The sequence below is a fragment of the Nesoenas mayeri genome (genome assembly GCF_963082525.1).
Source record: "Nesoenas mayeri genome assembly, chromosome: 15".
In the NCBI taxonomy this organism is placed as follows: Eukaryota; Metazoa; Chordata; class Aves; order Columbiformes; family Columbidae; genus Nesoenas; species Nesoenas mayeri.
The window spans coordinates 17,332,644-17,358,727 of record NC_137559.1 but is presented as its reverse complement, the minus strand read 5'-3'; the positions used below and the strand labels follow the sequence as shown (position 1 = coordinate 17,358,727).

The 26,084-nt window shown below is 42.3% G+C and overlaps 1 protein-coding gene across 1 annotated transcript in view; it reads right to left on the bottom strand.

Annotated features, from left to right (window-relative positions):
* Window positions 1-2,991: 2,991 nt before the first annotated feature.
* The window catches only part of TXNDC11 (thioredoxin domain containing 11), a 32,556-nt gene continuing 9,463 nt past the window's right edge, over window positions 2,992-26,084 (bottom strand). The window contains exons 6-13 of the mRNA XM_080354289.1: window positions 20,333-20,426; window positions 18,195-18,307; window positions 16,839-17,039; window positions 12,389-13,172; window positions 8,971-9,116; window positions 8,065-8,174; window positions 6,869-6,949; window positions 2,992-4,095 (exon numbers count right to left, since the gene is read on the bottom strand). Of these exons, the coding sequence (XP_080210415.1) occupies window positions 3,468-4,095; window positions 6,869-6,949; window positions 8,065-8,174; window positions 8,971-9,116; window positions 12,389-13,172; window positions 16,839-17,039; window positions 18,195-18,307; window positions 20,333-20,426 (2,157 nt within the window). The 3' untranslated portion in view covers window positions 2,992-3,467. The remainder of the gene's footprint in view (window positions 4,096-6,868; window positions 6,950-8,064; window positions 8,175-8,970; window positions 9,117-12,388; window positions 13,173-16,838; window positions 17,040-18,194; window positions 18,308-20,332; window positions 20,427-26,084) is intronic.

The window sequence follows — 26,084 nt, the reverse complement described above, 5'->3', positions numbered from 1 at the left end:
AAGGGGCGGGTAAGTAGTGAGAGGCACAGGAGGGGCGACACGGCCCCAGGGGCCCGGGACTCACTGCAGCTCTGACTCTGCGCTGCCAGGCAAATGTTCCTGTTGGGGCACTGCTCCACCTGCTGGTCTGTCCTTTCCTTTCCTCCCTCCCTTTTCTGTAGCTCCAGTCGCTTGCCCGTCCTGCACCTGAGAGAACACACGGGTGTCCGGCACCTGCGGGAACGGCGGCTGGAGCAGCCCCAGCCCGGCTCTGCTGCCGGGACAGGCCGCGCTGTGGCCGTGGGACCGGGCAGGGCCGTGCTGGGCCGGGACAGCTGCAGGGGGTGGGCTGGGGCGGCTCCGGAGCTCTGGGCTCGGGTGCCGCTGCCTGTGACCCCCACGGCTGGGCCCGGCCCCTCCTCACCCGGGAGCGGCTGCAGCACAAACTGCGTGTCCAGCAGAAAATGGCGCCGGCAGCCCCGTGCCCGGGACTGGAGCTGCCAGCACGGCCCGGGGCGCCCCTCTGCTGTCTGACCCTGCGGGGACACCGGCCCGGCCCCTCATGGCCCTGCCCGGGGCTGCCCCGCTCCCAGAGCCCCGGGGAGCCGGGACGAGCAGGAGCCGAGCGGGACAGAGCGGGAGGGAGCGGCGGGGCAGGGTGAGGGGTGGCGGGAGAGGGACAGAGGGACGAGGAGAACCCCGGAGTGTCAGGGCTTGGAGGGCCCTGGAAAGCCCATCCAGTGCAATCCCCCCATGGAGCAGGAACACCCAGATGAGGTTACACAGGAAGGTGTCCAGGCGGGTTGGAATGTCTGCACAGAAGGAGACTCCACAACCCCCCTGGGCAGCCTGGGCCAGGCTCTGCCACCCTCACCCCCAACAAGTTTCTTCTCCTCTTTCAGTGGAACCTCCTGTGTTCCAGTTTGCACCCATTGCCCCTTGTCCTGTCACTGGTGTCACCAGCAGAGCCTGGCTCCATCCTCCTGACACTGCCCCTTTCCATCTTGATCCCCAGGAATGAGTCCCCCCTCAGTGTCCTCTTGTCCAGCTCCAGAGCCCCAGCTCCCTCAGCCTTTCCTCACACGGGAGATGCTCCACTCCCTTAACAACAGGGGGAGCTGGGCCGGGGGTGGAGGAAGGAAAATCCCGGTGAGGAGCCGGCACAGGACGGAGCGGGAAGAGCTGGAGGGGACGGGGACCGGGGGTTGTGCTGGGTGACCCTGGCTGGACACCGGACCCACCCACGTGCTCCGGGACGGGTCGTGGCCCTGACCCCAGGGTTTGTACAGCCCTGTTCAGCCTCCTGCCCCAGGTCCCCCAACCACAACCCACCCCAGCACTGCCCCATGCACACGCTGGTTCATGTTCAGCCGTTGTCACCAACACCCCCAGCTCCTTTTCCTCCAGGCACTCTCCAGCCGCTCTTCCCCAGCCTGCAGCTTTCATGGGGCTGTTGTGACCCAGGTGCAGGACCCGGCCCTTGGCCTTGTTGAACCTCAGACGGTTGTCCCAGCCCATCGACCCAGCCGGTCCAGATCCCTCTGTGTGGCCTTCTCACCCTCCAGCACATCAACACTCCACCCAACCTGGTGTCATCTCCGAACTTATTGAGGGTGCTTGTCAGGCTCCGTGAAAAACCTGGTCACATGCACACTACTCACCAGAAAATGCCCTGATGAATCTTAAATTAGCTTTGTTTGCAACTGCAGAAACTGAGAAGTTGCACTTTGCATCAACTGTGTAGCCTAATTCCTCTATGACAGGATCTGATTCACCTGGCATAATGTCCATTGCCAGCAATGGACACAGGGATATATTGGTGTGAGGAGACTATTAGCACTTTTTTTGTTACCTGACTGTTTAGCTGAGCCTATTTTGATGGAGCTTCTACTGTAATGTGAACTACTTTACCACTGTGAACTGTAAATAGGCTGTCAGAAGCTTTTTGCTTTGTGTTCCAGAGCATATTCTGTGATTCTGTGATATAGGAATAATATGATGCAACTGTACATAACGCACAAGGGGTCTCCTGCAGCACAAGTGTAGGTGGGATTCCAGACCCTCAACACCAAATCTGCAGTGAAAGCTTGCTTCTGCCACTGACTCGAGTGCACAGCCATAGAAAAGTCACAGCTCTTCCTCTTAACAGTTCATTGGACTGATACAAGATAGCAAAGGCCTTCCAGATGCATACATCGCTTCATTCCCTGCTATGGGAACCGTACAAAGATGTGTTAAATGTTTGGGATCTCAAAGGTTTGGAACGAGGAGGAACAAGAAGACTGAGCCATGGCAGCTTACATATTCTAAAACTTAGGGAAGGCACACACGCTCTGAGGCCACTCACCTGTTTTCTGTGACTTTAGCCACAGCTCCTTCTTGCCTACCGAAATTTTTAAACACTTAATTGCCTAATAGAAAAAAAAAAAAAAAAAAAAGGAAGCTACTGTAGATCTGCTCCCTGAAATAAGTGACAAATAATGGATGGAGTCCAAGTTCTTCAGCTCTACAGGAAGCATTAGACTTGCTTCTTGTCCCTGTACATATGGAATATGGAATTATTGAATAACATAGGCCTAGCAAGCTTGCTTGAGAAGTTTAACTACATGCAAGACAATAACGGCCTAGCCAGTGAAGTCCTGTCCCTTTCTTCTACAGTAAGATGTTTACTTGCACTTTTAGTGCTACACTGGTCTTTTAAATTGAAGACTACATAATTTGACGCAAAACTTAGCGCTGCCAGTAGCAAAAAGCTCCTGCTGTTGCCTCTCAAGTACACTATGGGTAGAGCTGATTGAAGGCTGTTCTTCCCCAGCACTAGTCCCCTGAGACTTGCATGGACAGCCAGACCCACACACTTAAACTGCTGTATTCTATGCCTCTTACAAAGCAAAGAGAACAGGATTATTTCAGTAAGACTTCCTTTAGTTTTCAGTAGAGAACAGTTCACACATGGCTCTTGCAGGTTTCAAGACAGTCATAACTTGTATACAAAAGTGATACAAAGTGCTGAAGGTCTGGAACAGAACAGTTTTGGCAAGATGACTTTGTCCATTCAAGTTTACTGATTACATGGATGAAATATCTCTATTTTAAAATAAATTCAGCAAAGAAAACGCAGTGTAAAGGGCAAACTTCTGAAATTATGGAAAAGTATAAATCAAAGGTCTGATTGCTCTTCTAGCAGCCGTCCAGTGGAAAAGAACTGGTCCTTAGTCAGAGGTGCTGCCCCTAAAAATCAGCATCTTTTATTTAAATGGATAAATATTTGCAAGTTAGTGCAATAGTAAAGTGCAGAAAGTGTTTTCCATATTCCTCTTCTCTTTAGATGTGGGTATCTCATAAGTTGTTCAAGTATACAAAAATATTCCATTTGATTTTTCTTTTTCTAAATCATGTGGGGGAAGAAGTCTTTATTTACAATTGATTTCAATAAAATTTGCATAAATACCTACCCAACACTGCATCATTTGACTTTGTGTAAGCAATCATTCTGTCTTGTTTCCACTACTGTGCTCTGTCTCTGTGGTACTGATATTATCAATCCTTTTTTCCTCTAATGTGGCAGTAGCTGTTGAAACTGATACAGCATTATCTTCAGAAAGTGTTTGCTCTGACTGAAGGGATTCTTTAATTTCATCTTTGCTCTGTAGCTTCCCTTCCCTCGATGCCACCAGGATTCTCAGTAGAGCATTCTCTTTGAGGAGGTTTTCTGAGGCATCAGCTAATTCTTGAAGCTTTTCAGCCATTTCTAGCAACTCCCGATTCTTGCGGTCGTGTGTGGCCTGGAGCTGCTCGCTGTGGAGCTGCAGAGTCTTGTGCTGCTTTTCCAGCGCGTGTTTTTGCTGCTGTAGTTTCTGCTCCTCTCTCCTGGCTTCAGAAAGCTGTGCTTCCAGCTGCTCCTGGGCCTGATGAAGGGCACCAATTTCCGATCTCAGCTTCTGGATTTCTCTCTCTAAGTGGGAGATGCGTCCTTGCTGCAGAACTGTCTCCTTCTGCAGGCATTCTTTGGTACAGGGCTCCGATGAAGAGAAACTTGAGTGATGCAAAATAAACTTAAGGAGATTAGGAAGGTTAATTGAAAAGTCTTCAGGGAACTTCACACTTTGTTCCTTCCTAGAAAGACACAACAAGTTATATTAAAACATTCAGATAGGTAAGCAATGATAATTTTATCTGAACATCTACTGTTCAATTCCAACTTGATACCTTGTGAGGTTTTTTTATGATAATGGTTAATATAGCAGCTAAGAGAAACGTGAACTCACACAATAAAGACAAAGGACACAGTATTTTGTCTTGGTGAACCCTTTACCCTGTATTTCAGTCTGGCTGCTGTAAGCATCTCTGCACTGGACTGGTATTTGAGAGCAAAGTTTTCTGTCAAATTTCAAGAAACAGATTTTACTAAGCATCCTAATTATGGGCTAGGAGCTTGAAATACATACTGTAGCATCACTGTTGGGAAGGTGTGATCAGAGCATACTAATGTTAAACATTAAAAGCTGAAGGAGAGCATTCAGGTGTTCCTAATTCTACATACATTATTAGAAGTTGAATCCAGATGTATAAAGCTGATGGGGAATGACTATTTTGAGCGTATATATGTTATCCTGGAAGAAGCAGCTTAATGAGTGCCAACATCTTTCTCATTCCTTGGCCTGTGAAAGGCTGGATGCACCTGCACTGTGTCCTGGCACCAAGCAGAGGTGACACACAGGCCTGACACTGAATTCTGATCCTCCCCGCTGCAGAGAGCAGGTTCAGGACCCTTGGATGTGCCATTCCAGGTCCCATCCCAGTCCTACATATATTAATGCTCTCCTGCTCTTTTCCATCCCTAACTTTACAGTTCCTTATTCTCCAGACGCATCCTTGGTGCATTCCTCTACCTTTGTTTTTGTCCACCCATTCATGTCCTTCCTCCAGCTCAGCTTTCCTTCATTATCCCAAGAAATTATTCCCAGTCCCAGCTGTCTCCTTGAAACTCCACTTGCCTGTCCTACACTCTTATTTCTTGGCTGTTCCTCCAAGATTTGCTTGCTATATCCAGTTTCACTTCAGCAGCATGTCACACCTTGTTTTACTGCTCATCTCCTCTAGATATTCTCCTCTGAAGGTGTTAAAACTGCTACAGAAACTTCATCTGTTTTAAAGAGACAATGCAAGGCTTCCAGAACGTACAATCTGCTGCTGTTCTGCGAGAATCCCAGCGCTTGTTACTGAGTCAGAGTGAAAACCAAAACGTTCTGACAATGTACATAAATCCTCGTGATGTAATTCTGTAGTAGCTGTAAAAGCAACACTCTGCAATTTTTTGTAATTGCTGCTAAAAAGCATCAATAACATTAAGGAAACTAATGACAACTAAAGAATCTGCGCTACTTCAACAACAAGAAAAATCTTTTAAAAAACTGTATTTATGCCCAAGTGAAATACTGAAGTAATAAGTGATGTTTTAAGAAAGAAAAAAAGATATTTCAATAACCACAGTGTTAGTTCACACAGGAAGTTCCTACATGAAATCACTTTAAAGCATGGCTTTCACTTGAAGGCCATATCACACCCTATGAAATATTCATAGATTTAAAACCCCCACACCCTTAAGTTTAAGAAACGCTGCAGTCCAACAGCTCAATAAAGCCCCTGAGGTATCTGCAACAGATCTTCCAGCCAGGCAACATGACAATCTTCCAATAACTTCCATACTATTTCCAAACAATTTTCAGAATGTTTCCATTTCCAGTACATTTTCTTCCTGTCTCATATTTCTGCTTCCTCAACCACCTTTTTTCACTCCATCCCATATTCTCTTCCTACTGTATCATAACATTCACAACAGTTGTTTGGGTTGGGTTTTTTTCCTTCATATTCTTTTAAGGCAACACGATGTCACTGAGCAAGACTAAGGGCATCACGAAAGCAGGAAAAAGAAAGTAACGCTATATTCTGATCTATCAGGAATGAAAGCACCTCTTCTTTCATGTATATTTTATAAACTGAAATTTCTTTTAACGTGAAACTTCTTTCAATACAAAAGGGAACATAACTGGCATATACATGAAATACAAGAGATGAAAATTTAACTTTTATTTTATTAAATCAAGACAAGATATGAGCTCTCTCTCTAGGTATATCTCTCTATGTATTCCTATACTGTGTAAAAGCAGAGATTTTGCTTTAGATATTAGCATCTCCTTTAGAAAGCTTATACAGACCAGAAGCATTCCAAGTAATTCTCTCTGCAGCTGTTAGACTCATTCTCAGCTGGTGGAACAACTTCCATGGTTTCTGCAGATTGCCAAAGAATCTGATATCCAAAAATACAGGGCCAGCTACACATCTCTAATGTCAGGATTGGTTTCGCTTTCTTAATGAGACTAAGCTTGGGTTGGGTTACTTATTCTCCACTATAATATTGAGATCTCTCTTAGCTTACCCTATGAGAAGTGATTAGATACAAGTTGCACTAGATGCACGTTGTATCACCACCTACATAATTTCTCTCCCTTCTCCTCCTCCTGAAGTCCCTCATTAATTTATTTAGATCACACCAAAATAATAATTTTAAATACAACCAAATAATAAGGAAAATTAACTAAAGAATAAAGCTGGTAATGCTGCTGTTAATGAAGGAGGAGTTACAAACAATTAAATAATGAACTTTGGAGAGAACATTCACTATCCACATACCATCAGCTATCCATGTCTGTTGGGTCTGTTTGTTGTTGGTTTGTTATTTTGTTTGGCTTTTAATTGGAATATGCATAAAGTATCTATGGAAATTAATTAGTTTGGCTTTTCTCTCTACCAAGACAAGTAAGCAGATAATTGTTATAACTTAGTAAAATGAAAGTTAAAAGCCCACTGCAAAAAATAATTACATTACCTCTGATGAGGAAAAAATAAAATGGTTGGGAGACGGTCTGTCATAAATTCCCATGGGAGGTCGTTTCGAGTGACATCAATTCTGTTAAGAAAAGACACATTGATGAAGAGAACAGGCAGATACTGAAGTTTTTTCTATTCATTAATTTGTTTCTCAAGTACAACTCTATGAGTATTTTCCCCTCAAGCAGTTTTGGAAGTAAGTTACTTTGCTTCTTCCAAGGACAAGGACATTCTTAAAGGCCCAGTTTTTTCTAAAGCTCTACACAGAAAGGAACACAAGATTTTCTGAATGAAACACCCGTTCAATCGCTCCTTATGCTTTCCTCTTCATTTTTAGGTTTTCTTCGATCACGAATAAGATTCTTATTAATTACAACAATTTTATTACAGAAAAAACCACAGAGAAGCACATCAGCAACACTGCAGGAAAAATAATGGAGCAAATGAGAGAAGTTCAAAGTCAGGAAAGAGAATGAGTTTAGACTGGAGAGCAGCGTCACATCTGTGGGAATAACGGCACAATTATAAGCGGGTGATAACTCCAGATTTTAACTGTTTTTTTCTGCTATGCACCTCATGCTGCCTCCTGGAGTAACTTCGGTCAGAATGAAACAAGGATGCAATCACAGCAGATGTTGTAAAATACATGAATAAGAAAGCATAGGTGAAACCTTAAAAACCCTGGACACGCCAAACAAAAACATGTCTTAGATATTTTTAGACATTTTTATATATATTTTTATATAAATATATATGTTTGTCCCTGTGCTGCATGGGGCTCAACTGTCCCCAAGGTTAACCCACAACACCATGTGTTCTGCCCACCTCCAATAGCTTCTCAAATACCACACTATAGAATGTAATTATTCACTACAAATTATCAGAGACACGGGGGAAAATGATTTCCTGCCGCTGTTGTATTGATTCACATCCTGAAATTAGGAAGCTCCAAGGTTAATTGCACTGTTTAAAAATTCGTTTTAATTAAACTGCGTAACTACTGCAGTGAGGTTGAAAACCACCAAATTTATACAGAGGAAAACAAAATAATGCATTCAAAGAAAAATGAAGAGGACATTTGCATCTAGTATTGCAAGACTGTAGAGAAAAAAAAATATAGATATATATTTTCCAGGCAGATGACCTCAATGAACTTACATTATTCTAGAGAGACAAAATTAGAATCTCTTTTACCTTGCCACAGTGAAATTGTCTGGAGGCAAAAGCCGAGCCAGTTGAATAAAGATGTGATTAAGAGAAGCACAGAATCCACACCACTGTGCGTAATAGAGCAGCAAGACATTCTGGAAAATGAAATGGAGAAGAGTTTGTTCAGTTATCTATTGTAGTTAATTTGCAGTAAAGGAGGACTAGTCTTCAACACAACTACAACTTGGAACCTTTAAAACGTGAAAGGAAATGATATCCTAATGTCAATCAACTTTATTATATTTCCTGATGCTGTTTGTCTACTGAGTAAACACACAAAAACTCTTCGGGAATTCTCTTTCCATTAAGAGAATGACAAAACAAAGAGGATTATTTAGATTATTCAGTTTAGGAAACTTAAGTGAAAATGCACTAAACCTTAGTACACTTCGAGATTCTTTTGGGATCTTAAATGCATATGTATTTAACAGTGACTGTGTACTTCTTATAGGGGGAGAGAAATAAAGATGTGGAGACTCCTACTTTTTGCCTTTAACAAGCAAAGCAGGCGCTGGAGCTGCTGGAAACCAAATGCTGGGGATTCACACGCTCACTGCGGCCCTCAAAGACAATGGATATTAATCCTCATTATCACTTCTTTAAGAAATTAAAGTAATTTAACTACTGTTCAGGATGACATTTCATGTAAAGCAATTGCATGGTGTGCAATTTGAAAGCTTTTACCTCTAAGAGTTTGGCCGTGTGCTTTCAAATAATGATTTAGGTTTCAAATGTTTGGGGGGGGAGGTTGGGGGTTTTTTATTTGGTTTGGTTTTCTTTTTGTTTTTTCCTTTTTTTTTCTTCCCATTCTGTTCACTTTGAAATAATTTCCAACTTTTTAAAAAGGTAACATATAGAAAAAAGAGAAGCTTTTTGAGTAACGAGAGGTACCTTTTCACTCAAAACCACAGTGTGGCGAAAGGTGTTGGTCGTCACCTCGGTGATGACACGCTGGCCGGGAACACGGACCCAGGGCTCATCAACAAGATGCCTTTCCAAGGGACTGTAGAGAGCACTGAAATTCTTTATGAAGTTTTCTGAAATGAAATCGATACGTAACAAAGTTATTTCAGTCTCACAAATACGTTATTTTGGCAGGTTTTACTTTGGAATTCAGAAGAACTCGCAGAGAAAATACTAATTCAAACCTGGTTAAATGGAATTGATTTTTGAGTGTTTCGCATTAACTCTTGAGTAACCACCGCTGAAACAAAGACAGAACTTGACTGTTTCTTTGTTTGGCTCGTTACAGTCTTTTCACATCCCACACTACTCTCTCATCTTGCTCCTGTTCCTACTCAATGTACTATAATTGCAATTCTCTTCCCTCCTCATCTAACCACACGCATGGTAAATTGTAAACAGTATCTTCTCACGGTCTTTCACTTTCTACAAAGCACTCAAGTATTTGGCCCTTCTCTTGAAGGCTCCACTTAATTTCACATTTATTTGCATTTATTCCTTTATTTTTAATTACTTTCCCTGTAATTCTCTTTTTGCTTCAGAATATGCTATACCCACGGCCAATACGACTGGTCACCTTTTGCTTACCAGTGACCTCTTCATTTAACTTTCTCCTTAGTTTTAAAATATGTAACAAGTAGCTTGGCCAGTAGTAAAAAAGCTTCAAAACCCCCAACTACCTTCAGCTACAGTCCAGAGCCTGGACCATGTTCTCTAAACTGCTGTGAGATATCCTTTATTTCCAATTTAGACAGAGAAATATAACTCTAAGCATTACAAAATAAGAGTATTCAATAATCAAGATAAAAGGTACAATATAAAATACACTAAAAATAATTATTTGATCAAACAGAAGCACATTGTGCTAGTATTTCCAGTCTAAAAACTAGGCCCAAGTAAAACTGGCACTTTTGTACGTACATATAAGCAAAACACCAGGTAATCAAGTTTATCTCTGAAATGCAAACAGTAGTACATTGAATTTTATATCTACCATCCAGCATTTCATTAAATTCTCACATTAGAATAAACCAGATCTCCATATTCCTAGATCTCCATATTCAGAATATCTATGCATGGTAAAGTAATGACGGGAAGGAGGGGGCTAATTAAAATACACACTCCTGAATTTTTAGAAACTATCTGTAAAAACTGTTAAAGGTATTAAACACAAAGCTGTTTTGTTATTTTCAGATATCAGGAGGAGGCTTGAGGAAGTAAAATGAAATGGTAAAAAAGCCACAAAACCCAAACTCAGTGTTACTCAGCAGAAAACCCCTCATCACATGAAGGAAATCCTGTGACCTGAAAACAGCGTGAGACAGAATGTACCCGGCACAGAAAGGGGAAGGAAACTGTTATCTCCTCACTCTGATCTTAATTTTTGCTGAGCATCTTTTCTGGTCACTGGGGATTCTTATTTTCCCCAAAGGGTCTATGGGGGGGGGCACCGGACTGTCTGTTCTTACATTGTACATACCTTTGTACTTACGGAGCTAGGGCAAAATGGAAATGTAATTAATGCTAAAAGAATTATACTGATATACGTTCTTGAACAATTAAATACTATGTTCACCTGAATTTGCTTCCACATTTATTTATACTGCTAATGTTAGAAAACTATGCATTTGCTGCAGGTAGACTCACTTTTGCACATCCTCAGGACAGGTTCTGTGTGGTTAGGTATACTGTGTCTTCTTTAATAACTTACAAATAAAGTGAAACTGTGATCGTTGTGTTGGTTTTTGTTCATTTGTTTGTTTTTCCTGCTCCAATTCAGCCAGGAAATTGAGTCTTGACAGATTTGGCTAAACCCACTTCAGAGCTCTACCATTAAAACACACAGATTTTTCAAAATAAATGTAAAACAATGTATAGGTTGGCTTCAGAAGCCAAGGGGAAGGGATGGGCTCTTCTGATAGTTTAGTATACAGAACAGCTGAGTGAACACCAACACCAACATACAGATGTTTCCACAATATCAAATATGTTAGATGCAATGTAACTTTCTTTTTTCTATGACATTTGATGTATGAAGATTAGTTCTAATATCATCCAAAACATGATTCTACTGCTTGGTTAACTACTAAATAAATAACAATACATTATGATTCTCAGAATCACAGAACGGACTGCGTTGGAAAAGACCTCAGAGATCATCCAGTCCAACCCTTGGTCCAGCTCCAGTCCATTCACTAGATCAGGGCACTAAGTGCCATGGCCAATCTCAGTTTAAAAACCTCCAGGGCCGGTGAGTCCAGCACCTCCCTGGGCAGCCATTCCAATGCCTGACCACTCTCTGCACAGAATTGCTTTCTAATCTCCAGCCTCAATTTCCCCTGGCAAAGTTGAAGCCCATGGCCCCTTGTCCTGTTGCTGATGCCTGGGAGAAGAGCCCAATCCCCACCTGGCTAGAATTGCCCTTCAGGTAGTTCTAGAGAGTGCTGAGCTCACCTCTGAGCCTCCTCTTCTCCAGACTAAACAAGCCCAGCTCCCTCAGCCTCTCTCCATAGGGCTTGTGCTCAAGTCCCTTCCCCAGTCTTGTTGCTCTTCTCTGGATCCACTCCAGCACTTCCATCTCTTTCCTGACCTGAGCGGCCAAGAACTGAACACAATACTCCAGGTGTGGCCTCCCCAATGCAGAGCACAGGGGAAGGGTCACTGCCCTTGGCCTGCTGACCGCGCTAGTTTGGATACAGGACAGGATCCCACTGGCCTTCTTGGCCACCTGGGCACACTGTTGGCTCATGTTGAGCTTCCTGTCCATTAGTCCCCCAGGTCCCTTTCTGCCTGACTGCTCTGCAGCCACTCTGTGCCCAGCCTGGAGCTGCAGGGGGTTGTTGTGGCCAAAGTGCAGCACCCGGCACTTGGCCTTGTTGAACTTCAGCCCACTGGAATCAGCCCACTTTTCCAGTCTATCCAGATCCCTCTGCAGAGCCCTCCTGCCTTCCAGCAGGTCGACACTCCCTTCCAACTCGGTGTCATCAGCAAATTTGCTGATGATGGTCTCAATCCCCTCATCTAAACCATCAATCAAGATGTTCAACAGGACTGGACCCAACACTGACCCCTGGGGACACCACTAGTGACTGGCCGCCCGCTGGATGCAGCCCCATTCACCAGCACTCTCTGGGCCCGGCCCTCCAGCCAGTTCTTAACCCAGCAGAGAGTGCGCTTGTCCAAGCCAGGGGCTCCCAGCTTTTGCAGGAGTATATTATGGGAGACAGTTGACTACAGCCTCACTTTAAAAGCAGTCATTTTCAAAATGGCATTACATTTTTCATTCATAAGCTTACTTGGAAATTTCATTTTCCTATTTCAAGCATTTGTATAGTGGATACCATACCCAGTGTAGATCCAACAAGTGACTGATTCTGATCCAGGACATAGTGCACTTCTTCCTTCAGGTCAACAATGGCAGCAAATTCCTTAAGGTGAGCAGATCTTGAGGCTCCTAGTCTCTCTGCATATATCCAAAAAAGATTGGAATCCAGTAGATAGAGATTCAAGGTTTTGTTGGTCCTGCAGCTCAGACCACTAATGTTAGTGCCACTTACGTTAAAGTCAGGAATAAAGCAATTCCTGTCCTCAATGTGAGGAATAGAATGTTGGGTGTTACCTTTCTTCCCATGGGAAGAAAATGCTACTTTGGGGGTCTGAAAGATGGTCTTCTCAGAACTTATGAAACTTAAAAAATGCCTGTTTACCGTCCTGCAACATGCAGTGTAATAGCTAAAGGGACTATAGAAACTTAAGAAATTGCTGCATTCTATGGTATTTGATATAACTTGAAAAAAGGTGTGTTCCTGGAGGTAGAAAGAGTCCAATGCTGCTTCTATCTCTAAAAAGTTACAGTGTGGCATGTGGACTTTATTTGGTTTGACACCGAGTGTCTGGTTAATGCAAAGCTCACAGACATTGTGAGTTCTGGAGATTGAATGCCACTGCGGAAGCACCACTGTGTTACAGCATGGGTACTTGGTAATTGAAAGCGTTTCTGGTAATTCCATATGTGCATCTGGTACAGAGGAATCAAAAGCTGGTGAATCGGTGTCTCCTAAGTGCTGAAGATCTGGCTCAGCTGCCTGGCTTTTATTACAGCTGTGGTATTCCAAGGCCACTTTAGTAATCTACAGGAAAAAAATAAAATCAAAATTAACTGTACATAATTCACTCAAATGCAGTTATCTGTTCCAGGATTCACAACATATATGCAATAAGAGATGGAATTTCAGAGGCATTAAGTTGAATACTCCTCTCCTTCATTCTTAGAAAAAATTATAGGAGGCTCTGAATTGATAACAAAGTTAAATTTTCAGCTATTTCAGCATGTAAGAATTAAATACAGAGAACAACAAAAAGCCACTTAATTTTTTTTCAGTCCACTCCACTGATCTCAAGGTCCTCTTTGCATCATATTTACCCTAGTCCAATAACACTACATTTTAAGGTTAAATCACAGAATCACAGAATCAACTGTGATGGAAAAGACCTCAGAGATCATCCAGTCCAACCCTTGGACCAGCTCCAGTCCATTCACTAGATCATGGCACTAAGTGCCATGGCCAATCTCAGTTTAAAAACCTCCAGGGCCGGTGAGTCCAGCACCTCCCTGGGCAGCCATTCCAATGCCTGACCACTCTCTGCACAGAATTGCTTTCTAATCTCCAGCCTCAATTTCCCCTGGCAGAGTTGCAGCCCATGGCCCCTTGTCCTATTGCTGATGCCTGGGAGAAGAGCCCAATCCCCACCTGGCTAGAACTGCCCTTCAGGTAGTTCTAGAGAGTGCTGAGCTCACCTCTGAGCCTCCTCTTCTCCAGACTAAACAAGCCCAGCTCCCTCAGCCTCCCCCCATAGGGCTTGTGCTCAAGTCCCTTCCCCAGTCTTGTTGCTCTTCTCTGGACCCGCTCCAGCACTTCCATCTCTTTCCTGACCTGAGGGGCACAGAACTGAACACAATACTCCAGGTGTGGCCTCCCCAATGCAGAGTACAGGGGAAGGGTCACTGCCCTTGTCCTGCTGACCACGCTAGTTTGGATACAGGACAGGATCCCATTGGCCTTCTTGGCCACCTGGGCACACTGTTGGTTCATGTTGAGCTTCCTGTCCATTAGTCCCCCCAGGTCCCTTTCTGCCTGACTGCTCTGCAGCCACTACATGAAGTATTAATCAGTACAGGTTCCTGAATTTCCATTATTATCCTTTTTCCTCACCTAACACATCATCAAAATACAGAACATACACACATTGCTTACACAAGAACATTTTTATATGAATCATTATAATTATCAAAGGGATGCTGAAGCATCCAGGAGGTGCGCTGCATTAAGATGTGGTCTATAGCAACAATCTTTAAGAATTCATTGTTAGATGTTTTCAACCTGAAAATGCTCACATAAACACTTAAAAGAAACTTGACCCCTCATATTATAACCTAATCTAAAGATTTTGACTATATGCATAGAGAAACACATGAAGAAATTATGAACAAAAATGTGATAAATCTAATTTCAGCGAGCTACAATCAGAAAATAAATTCTGCTCTTGACAGTCTCGTTCTTTGCAAGTGCCTCACAGTCCAGTGGTTTCATTGCTCACTGAAACCCACAGGACAGCTGCAGCAAACATCTCCAGGGTAAACAAGCTGCATAATATCTCTCTATCAGAGTGAAGACCAACTGGAATATTTATTATTTCGCTTCACATTGTGATACAGATAAACACTTTCGTTTAGTAGAACAAAATCTGAAACTGAACATCTTCTGTTGCACTGATTTGATCTAAGTAAGTGGTACCTGTTATTAGAATGCTGGATCTGTGACAAGCGTCTCTGAATTAAGTCTGCCAAAACCAGGACAGGTTAGTACAAGAATAACTGCAGTTCTTTTCCAGTCTTTCCACAAAGCTTTCACCAAACCTACCCTGTAGCAGTGTAGTTTTTGTTGTGTCTATTTCTAGCTTGGCTAAATATTGTACCATAAGTTATTTTCATTTTTTTTCCTCATTGCTTCAGACACTGCAATATTAATTAGGCCTCAGAACTGAATCCTGCTGTTCGTCTGCCACAGCTGCTGGTTTCTTGTTCCACGCTGTCCGCAGTGCTATGTGATCACCACTGCGACCTGCAGCTGCTGCGATACTCAGTGGAACAATGGGGTCCAGGGGAAAAACAGCCCAGGGGAAAATAAATAAATAAATCAGCTACATTTGTTTCCCTGTCTCATTTGCTACACAGCTACGTGAACTCCTGCCCTAAGCAGTTCATAAATGAAAACAGAGGAAGAGAAAACTGGAAGGTGCCTAAGGGATGCACAGGATGTAAATGTCAGATTAGTTCTAAGTAGTTTTTCAGTTGGGTTATATTGCAAATAAGGGTGTCTGGTTTACTGGAAAGTTGTTTCTTCCTTGTGTAATCACCTCTGGAAAGATGGGAGAAGTATTAATAGAACAGGGTGGACAAAACGCAAGTTCTACAATACTCAACTACATTCACAGACTCACAGAATCCCAGAGTGTCAGGGGTTGGAAGGGACCTGGAAAGCTCATCCAGTGCAATCCCCCCATGGAGCAGGAACACCCAGATGAGGTTACACAGGAAGGTGTCCAGGCGGGTTGGAATGTCTGCACAGAAGGAGACTCCACAACCCCCTGGGCAGCCTGGGCCAGGCTCTGACACCCTCACCCCCAACAAGTTTCTTCTCCTCTTTCAGTGGAACCTCCTGTGTTCCAGTTTGCACCCACTGCCCCTTGTCCTGTCACTGGTTGTCACCAGCAGAGCCTGGCTCCATCCTCCTGACACTGCCCCTTTCCATCTTGATCCCCATGAATGAGTCCCCCCTCAGTCTCCTCTTGTCCAGCTCCAGAGCCCCAGCTCCCTCAGCCTTTCCTCACACGGGAGATGCTCCACTCCCTGCAGCATCTTGGTGGCTGCGCTGGACTCTCTCCAGCAGTTCCCTGTCCTGCTGGAACTGAGGGGCCACAGCTGGACACAATATTGCAGGTGTGGTCTCCCCAGGGCAGAGCAGAGGGGCAGGAGAACCTCTCTGACCTACTGACCACCCCCTTCTAACCCACCCCAGGTACCATTGGCTTCCTGGCCACAAGGGCCCAGTGCTGGCTCATGGTCACCCTGCTGTCCCCAGGACCTCCAGGTCCCTTTCTCCTATGCTGCTCTCCAACAGGTCGTTTCCCAGCTTACACTGGAACCTGGGGTTGTTCCTGCCCAGATTCAAGACTCTACACTCGCCCTTGTTCTATTTCAATAAATGTTTCCCTGCCCAACTCTCCAGCCTGTCCAGGTCTCTGATGGCAGCACAGCTTCCAGTGTCAGCCACTCCTCCCAGCTTGGTGTCATCAGCAAATTTGCTGACAGTCACTCTATTCCCTCGTCCTAATCATTGATGAATATATTGAATAACACCGGCCCCAGCACTGTCCCCTGGGGCACTGCACTGGATACAGGCCTCATTCTTGCTCTTTCATTTGAGCCATGTCAGCTAGGACAGAAGACCAGAGATCACTATCTCTCACACAGCACTCACCACACAGGGAACCCAAGGAACGGAGCTGGGTGCTTGTCCTAAACAACTGTTGACATGAGACAAAGGCACATTGTGTGAGGTGCAAATCCCTTAAGGGAGTTGTGGTAATATGGCTTGAGAAAATGTTTTTAAACAAAACCGAATACTTGGAATAGTGAAATAAAATGAGGTACCTGTCACAACAGAGCTCAAAACCCTGACTACAGCTCTCAAGTTCTAGTAGTTGTGAAGTAAAAGAATAATTATTTCACTTACTTCATCTAAAAGAGGATGAATTTCTGCTAAGGGATTGTAAGGTAGAAATATGAGAAGTGCTGGTCCTTTCTTCAGCTCGTTGTTCAGAAGAAGGCTTTTTCCACCATGTGGTCTCAGCCAGCGTATGAGCATCTCTCGGTTTTCTAGCGCCCACTTGCAAATGTTCTCAGCAGTGTAGTTCATGATGTCATTCGGATAGATCTTCAAGGGGGAAAAAAGAATTATTTGTCCTCACTAGGCTTAGTAATGCCTGAAGTTCTCAAATATGGCATGCTTGGAACTCTCCTCCTAAATTTAATGACACTATTCAGCAAACTTCAGCATTACATAGACCCTTTCCTTTTGAGAAGTCTTTCGAAATGTTCATCGGATCATACTAACACACAATCTTTCATGTAAAAAGTATTCTACCAGGGAAACTCCCCTTTCTTTTACTACATTTTTACAATCTTTACTTTTCTTGCAAGTATAAATTTTCCTTATAAGAGCTCAGTCTCTAAGTTGGTACCATCACATATCTTGTTTAATGGCATATTAGAAAACTTTTTCCCACCACTCAATATTAACTCATTTTAAATTAGTCTTTTAAGACCCCAACATCTAGAAACCGCATTTAAAACTGATATTTCTTATTACTGAATGCAGGGAAAAGAAATGCGTGATATAAAGTGCTCACAGCTTCTATGGTAATTTTAATAAATTAAGTTTATCTTAATTCATTTGCACAGACAAAAGTAGTTTTATGTATTTACCAGTAATTGAACCTGGGAAATCCATGTTTTCCCTAGTCTCAACTGAACAAAATACATGTTATTTCATCCTCACAGAGCTTCCACTCATGGTACTAGTGTGGACAGATAAGGTCTCCACGCCAAATAGCCAATCTGAAAGTTGTTATTTTCAGTCTTAGTCTTACAAAACTGAGGCACATATTACAAATTTTTAATTAATTCAATTTGCATGATTTTCCTAATCAGTGTAATGTCATACTTTTAAACCAAAATGCAAGTTTTCACTATTCCTACCAGCTCAACAGAAAATCTTTTTGTCCATAGCCTTCTAATTCTGACCCATGAAAGAGGTAGAAACTTCGGAAAAAGGCTTTGTGCAGTCATGTCTGAGGTGCTCGGGTTTTTTGTGGTTTGTTTTGATAGAAACAATCAAGCTGGGTCTAAGCTATCGTTTAGAACAGCCGCTGACTGGTAGAATGGACATGTACTTTACTGCACAAAAATACTGTGCTTAAATATCATGTATCCTAAAGCTCCATGAGACGCTTATTCATGGACTACAAGGACAGAGCTTCAATCTCCATGTGCTGTCTCAGAGTCACCACAACGTAAATTCAATACTCACGAGAGATGTGTTGACATGTCTGTGCAAATACACGCTGCCTGAACGCACCAGCGAGATCTCCTCTGCAACGCGTTTATCTGTGATCACTCCAAAGCGTATTGTCCCAAGGTAATCTGAAAGGGCAAATTTTCAGTTTTTAAATGCAGTTATACACACTTGACTTCTCTCCTGAAAGCCTTAGAACACCTTCAAACCAAAATACACAACACTGCTAGCTGGTGGCCAGTCACTAGTGGTGTCCCCCAGGGGTCAGTGTAGGGTCCAGTCCCGTTTAACATCTTGATTGAAGATTCAGATGAGGGGATTGAGACCATCATCAGCAAATTTGCTGATGACACCGAGTTGGGAGGGTGTGTCAACCTGCTGGAAGGCAGGAGGGTCTGCAGAGGGAACTGCATGGACTGGAAAAGTGGGCTGATTCCAATGGGCTGAAGTTCAACAAGGCCAAGTGCCGGGTGCTGCACTTTGGCCACAACAACCCCCTGCAGCGCTCCAGGCTGGGCACAGAGTGGCTGCAGAGCAGTCAGGCAGAAATGGACCTGGGGGGACTAATGGACAGGAAGCTCAACATGAACCAACAGTGTGCCCAGGTGGCCAAGAAGGCCAATGGGATCCTGTCCTGTATTCAAACCAGCGTGGTCAGCAGGACAAGGGCAGTGACCCTTCCCCTGTGCTCTGCACTGGGGAGGCCACACCTGGAGTATTGTGTTCAGTTCTGTGCCCCTCAGGTCAGGAAAGAGATGGAAGTGCTGGAGCGGGTCCAGAGAAGAGCAACAAGACTGGGGAAGGGACTTGAGCACAAGCCCTATGGGGGGAGGCTGAGGGAGCTGGGCTTGTTTAGTCTGGAGAAGAGGAGGCTCAGAGGTGAGCTCAGCACTCTCTAGAACTACCTGAAGGGCAGTTCTAGCCAGGTGGGGATTGGGCTCTTCTCCCAGGCATCAGCAATAGGACAAGGGGCCATGGGCTTCAACTCTGCCAGGGGAAATTGAGGCTGGAGATTAGAAAGCAATTCTGTGCAGAGAGTGGTCAGGCATTGGAATGGCTGCCCAGGGAGGTGCTGGACTCACCGGCCCTGGAGGTTTTTAAACTGAGATTGGCCATGGCACTTAGTGCCATGATCTAGTGAATGGACTGGAGCTGGACTAAGGGTTGGACTGGATGATCTCTGAGGTCTCTGCCAACCCAGTCCATTCTGTGATTCTGTAAAGGCACAGAATCTTACTGATCAGCATTTGCCAACACTGGTGACTGAGGCAGAAGGAAGGTGACAAGAGCAGGCAACAAGAACAAACATGTTTTCCTTCAGCACACAATGTATAGGGCATGTTAACCTAAACCGTCTAATTTCTTGTTTTGCTTATTAAACATAGAATCTGGTATCACAGATGCACCTCGCTATGCGCTATGACATCTCAAAACCCGACATAAGATATAGATATAAGAAAAAGGTATGAACATTGACAGTTTAAGTGATTAACATTTACAGTAAATATATACTATGCAAATACATTTTATAGTAGTTCTATATTTATAAATATGTACACACAATTGTATGCTTCTCATCTCTATGTTGCAAAGAACTGCCCCAACGTATAAACAGGGAAATTACTGAAAAAAACGTAAGAGAACAGGCTCTGTATCATATACCAAGTCAGTGGCACAGTAAAAATCAGGATAATGCCATCAATGTCCTTCACTTGATGACAGGAAGAAATATCCATAAAATGTGCTAATCTTAACCTTACACACATTCTATCCAGAATTTACGACCTGGGAAAAAGTTATTAAAGATATGCAAAGTTTGCATGTGTAAATGGAAGAGGTTTTGTATTTTAGATTATTAATGCAAAACAACAGGGGCACAAAGCCCTTTCCATCATACCACCTCGTACCAGCTCTGTAACTCCATCCAGGAAAGTGCTTGGTCAATATTTAGTGACTGTGATCAACAAAGACAAGTTCATCCCAATGCCCCCGAACCTGACTGTAATAACAGTCTCATAACTACATCAACATCAAGGAACACTCAAAAGGGAATAATTCCCGAGTTACAAAATATTGCAAAAAAAAAAACCTACTTAAGACCCAATATATAACTCATTCACATATGACTAAAATAATGAAAATGGAGCTTTTACCTTTCTTTAATGAATGTAGTGCTGATGTGAAGAATGTCAAATAACCAGGGGGTTGAGGTGAAGCATTGAACTCAAAATAGCCAAGAACTCCAGGCTGAAATAATAAGAATTAGAGTTAATTAGTTCTTCTCAAGTATAAATATATGGGGCACAGCAATTATTTGTCTACAGTAAAACACAACAGATTTTAAAAAGACGATGTTTACTGAAGAACAGGTACTTTATGCTGCAATAAAAACTTTATTGAAAGACTGAATAGAAATCAGTTCTGAAGCTGTCATTCAAAAGCTACATATGAGAACGGGATTTTATGGCTGAAGATGTGTAAGTTTCAAACCGCATATTTCCCATATTAAAGTTCACTACAAACAATTAATATTTCCTTTGCAAATATTTCAGAGACAGTTCCAGCACCAACATAAGAACCATAAGCATCATAAATATTTCTTTTAGAACTGGAATATCAAATATAATTTTTCAGAGTATAAGTAACTTAAACTGTAGCACTTCAATTGTTCGCTATGTTGCACAGAATTAGCAGCTACATGTGAACTCACAGATTTTGTGTGTAAATAATTGAATTGTCAAGATCATGCCACCGTTGAGCTATCGCTCATTGTAAATTCGTGCAGTATATCCTGCAGGAGTCAGAGACCAGCTGCACAAAAATCCTGAAAGAGCCCCATATCCCACCTGCATACCCAGGAAGTTCCTCAAATTGCCCGATTTAAAGGACTCGTCCCTATATATGCCTATTGGCTTTATCAACTATGGAGCCGGAATGGCTTCACATCAAATTCCAGAAGAAAATCTGGGAGAAGCTGACTTGGAACAGAGAGGTGCACGGTCTTTAGACTCCTCTTGTTCCAAAATCTCAATTAAGTTTCGGGTTTAAATTTTGGAAAATATAATCCATTTAAAAATATTATTAATTATGGGTTTTAATACATGGCTCAAATTGGTTTAATAAACTTTGAGGGCGGATTAAGTGATGGAATTTGGTTATTTTCTGTTCTTTATTTCCCAGTTCCACACAAAACAAGAGCACTCAGGGACTGCTGCAGAACAGAAGATTTCAGACTCACCCATCATCCATCTGTGTGGCAAATATATTCCCACGCAAGTATTTTCATTTGGCATTCCGCTTTATATTTTTGCTGAGATTTACATATAACATTTTTAACTGATTTTTTAAAAAATGAACACATATTTTGCCTGGTACTGTCATCAGTGCTATGAACTCAGTTATTCATACCAGCCAGATGAATTGAGCTACTTCAGCTGATTAGCAATCTCAAGATGTTAACTTATAACAACATTATCCATTCCAACTAATGACCTATTATTTCTAGGAAGGAATTATTCGTCATGAATGAATGCTAAACACAAGATCCTTGTTCACAAGCATTCCTTATGAGGTACTCCAAGACAATTTTCAAGGATAAAAATGAGACACAAGCAATTAGTGAAACTTCTGCAATAACAATTGTAAAGAAGGAAATAAAAATGTAAATAAAACTGAAATAATACAGCAAAATCATGGCACTCATCCTTTTTTCAACAATGAACAGGTTAGTAATCAGTGTTCATGTTTTTCTCCGAGTGCCACATTAAGACAATAAAGAGAAACAATCTCTGGTAAAAGCTTGCAAAGCATTCAAGTGAACCAAAGTAAGGAGACAGATAAGACGACCAAGATTTTAGTTCCCCATTTCCTAGGACCATTGTTGAATCCTGTTACTGTACAAAACAAACTCATGGCACCAAATTCTGAATGGAAGAAGAGTCAAAAGTGCCAGTAAAATGTGACAAGAAAAAGTGAGATCTAGAAACCTTTATGAAGTTGATTCCCAAAGGTGATGTTGTGATTCTGCCAGTCCTGTTGTACACTCACAGCAGCCTGAGACTTTCAGATCATGAAGAACAAGATGTTTCCATGAGACATTTTTGGAAAACGCTTTTTCAATAAGAGAAAAATGTAGTGGAAAGAATACATAATGCTATATGCCTGATCATTAACCTGGTTAATTAATGTCCTTTTAATGATCATAATTAAAATTTCCTCCTTGTTACAGGCTGCAATTATACATGAGAAGAATGTCTAAAATGCTGTGTTTCTTTTCTAAAGTACCATGCAAATTTTCCTGTTGTCCATCAGAAGAGATCCATTTGCTAATACAAACCACTCTGCTCATTTTAACAAAACTGAACACTTCTAGGTGCCATAAAATTCACAAGGAATCTTGCTCCAGCAAGTGATATTCAAGTCTTACAGAAGAGATCTCTCCATGTAAATAGTTCCTAGTTCAGAACCCAAGTGTGCTGAGAGGAGCTCAATGGCAGCAACTCCCACTCCCTTGCACGTAAGAACCTCCAAACCACCAGTAACTGCGGCACCTGCATGCGGCTGATGTGGCACCTACGTCCAAGCTGTAAAGGACCAACAGCTGCTTCCATGCAACCATCTGTATGGGATTATGGTTAATTACCTTCACACAGGCAGTTAGGAATAATCACTTGAACAGGATTTACCTTGCTAATGCATAAAGTGGGCGGATAAAATACTGGAATGTGACACAAGGATAGTTTAAAGACACCATATCAGGAGTGTTGGCGTCGCTAGACTGGAGTTGTTCTTTCCATAAAACAATTTTCAGGATCTGTCTCAAAGCAAGTGAACAAACCTAGTGATGTCAGTAGTGAACGGTCATTAGCACCTTCTCCTAATGAAACTCATAGATCGAAATACAAAAATCTTTAATTGTAGCGTAGCCTATTTCTTGCTTCGTGTCTACATCAGAGGAATGGAAAGTGATGTGTGATGCCAATTAAATCAAATAACAGACTTGACAAGAGTCTCAACAATTACAGATCAGCAGGTTCACAGTAACTTTAAGAATGAATAGAGATCTTCAGGTGAGTAATTTTAATTGGAGAAGAGCCAGCAATGGTTTTATTACTATCAAGCTTTTATTACTATCTTTGAAGGAAGGAGCAAGTGTGCAGATGACTGATCTACTCAATGCAGCATACTGGAATTCCCCAAAAGCCCACAAGAAGTTAACAAACACACTGCAAGAAACTAAGGTGATAAGGAATAACATGGAAGGTTCTTTTCAAGATGAGTAGAAAAGTGAAAACTATGGGTAGAAATCATTGGTCCTCCACAAAGACAGCCAGCTGGGATGTGTACTGCTGCTCATGTAGTTCAACATTTCTATGAACACTTTAGAAAAGGGAGAGAAAGGTGAGGAACAACATGTGCAAAGGTCATTGGGAATCACTGAAACTACAGCTGACTCGGAAGACACTATTAAATGACTATGTGATGAAAGAGCTCTGAAATTTCAAAGCCAACAAATGTGAAGTAATGTGGACGGAGAACTGAAAAAGCCCCACAGCTACTGATTAGCTTTTACAAATAGATAAACGCTTTTACTACGCCGTTATTTCTATCCCGATTTGTATTTATTTATATTTATGTTTTGGCTATATTGCATTGAGATAAGGGAGATTTTTATTACTTTTTCAAAATATCAGGTGTGTGCTGGCAGGCAATTCCTGCCTCACTTCATCTGTGAACACAAGAAAGAAAACAGCAAGAGGAAAGGAACATGTTATCTCTGGGGACCAGAAGAACCAGTATTACACACCACTAATTCTATACCATAGACATGCAGAGAAGAAACTGTTAATTGATATTACATTACTTAAACGTATTAATCTGTTCATTTTCTAACAATGTTATAAACATTGTGCATCCAGAACTGAATGCAAACCCTCACGTTCCCGGTTAACACGCGCACCAGAGCGCCCACACAAGAGTAACTGTGAAGTCCAATGCACCTGTGGTACCTGACGGTGCCTCCTCTCCTCAGGCCAGGAAGTTATGAGGTCACCAGGCACATCCCGTGTTTTCGTAAGTGAATAAAGCTTTCTGTCTAACTAGAGAAGCCGCACATTTTCCTTCTCTGCGCCTCAGAAGGACGAGGCCGTTTCTAGTAGCCGGGCTAGTCAGATGAGACACGAGACATGCCAGTGTGGATTAAAATGGAGCTATTACATCTCTGCAGTTACGAACATAAAAGAAGTCTGATTATAGGTACTTCCAGGCACCTGGAGTTATGGCAGGAACTTCGTAAATTTCTCTTGATGTCATTTAAATCTTTCTATACATTCCAAGATTTTAATTGCTTTCCAAAGGGGATTTTTCCCCTTGCTCTCAAAACTTCAATTCTAATTCTTATCCAGTTCTAGTTTTGCACTAGTATACTTCCACAAAAAAAAAATTAAATTAAAAGGCACAAAAAAAACCCAAACCACAAAAAAATCCAAACTACAAAACTCACACGTAAAAAAATGCAGAAGCTGAATCTTCTCAGCTTTCGAGTCTTCACAATTTTTTCATGTGGTTTGAGCGCCCTTTTGTGAGGTCAATACAGCACAATACACCACCTCACGACAGCCATAATGTGGCTGAAAAATGGACATACCAGCACATAACTAAAAACAAGTGCTCTCACATGTAGCTGGATTCTGTTCATCAGTATTTCATTTGAACACAAGAGATCATGCTGCTAGATTTCAGTAACTCTTCGTGCAGTTCAACTAAAAAAACAAAGCTTTGACTGTTTATCTCGGTACTTTTACAGCACTCCTTATTTTGTGCATGCTAACGTGTTATAATGGATTTCAATATCCCACTAAGTGTGAGCAGAGCTCCTGGTTTTCTTTGCTAGATGCTTTTTCTGCCAAAAGCTGCCAATGGGAATTCGAACAGAAGATTAAAGCACCAAAAGCTTCACAGACTAGACGGAAAAGGGTATCTATGGGCTTGAAGTCCTAGCAATCTGTAAACTGACAGGCAACAACAAAATACTCTGGAAACAAGAGAAGGAGGGTGCAGGAGCTCTTTTAAGCATGGAAAAATGTGCTGAGATGATGCCCTGCAAAGGAACCACTCACCTACTTACAAACATATCGCATGCTCCAGATTACGCATAGTGCCATCCTTGGACAGCGAAACAAAACAATGAGGACAAAAAGTGAGTGACAGGCAACTCCTCTGCCACCTACTGCTTCCTCAATACGGGAGGCCCTGGCACAGAGTAGAACGAAGTGGTGAAGGAACAGAACGGATCAGCTGCAAAGGGGTTCCTTCCTACTGACATTTTCCGTCAAAAGTAAATAGCCCTAGCAGAAGTTTGCGGAACCCGTTTCCTAGCAGAACACAGGACTGAAAATGACACAATGAAGGTGACAAATCTTTCAGAAAATATTCTGAGCTTCAAATGAATTATTTTTTCAATGAAGAAAATCAGAAAAAACCTGATCAAGCAGCAGCCAGTGGTCAATATGCATAATGTTCTATCCTTTACAGTCTTTTCTCCTTTCCCTTCTGCTAAAAATTAACATTTTTAACATATAAAAGATCAAGAATTCCAGGGAGACACTAGCCAAGGCTCTCACAATAGCAATTAGTGTGTGCCATGCACGCACCCCTGTAACCTGCTCCACTCCTCAAACTTGCCAACTTAAACAAAGAAGTCGCTCCCTCGGTTGTAACTTCTCCTACAAATAATATAAAGTTCATCAAGTTGCATGGCAAACATTAGAAAATGTTCACATTTCTAACTGCTTAAAATGATGAAACACTGTGTTTCTTTCTGGTTTAAAACTGACTTCTCCTTTGTGCCTGTATCTGTTTCCCTCTTCATATCCAATTCTTTTCTTAGGTCTTCTCTGCATCCCA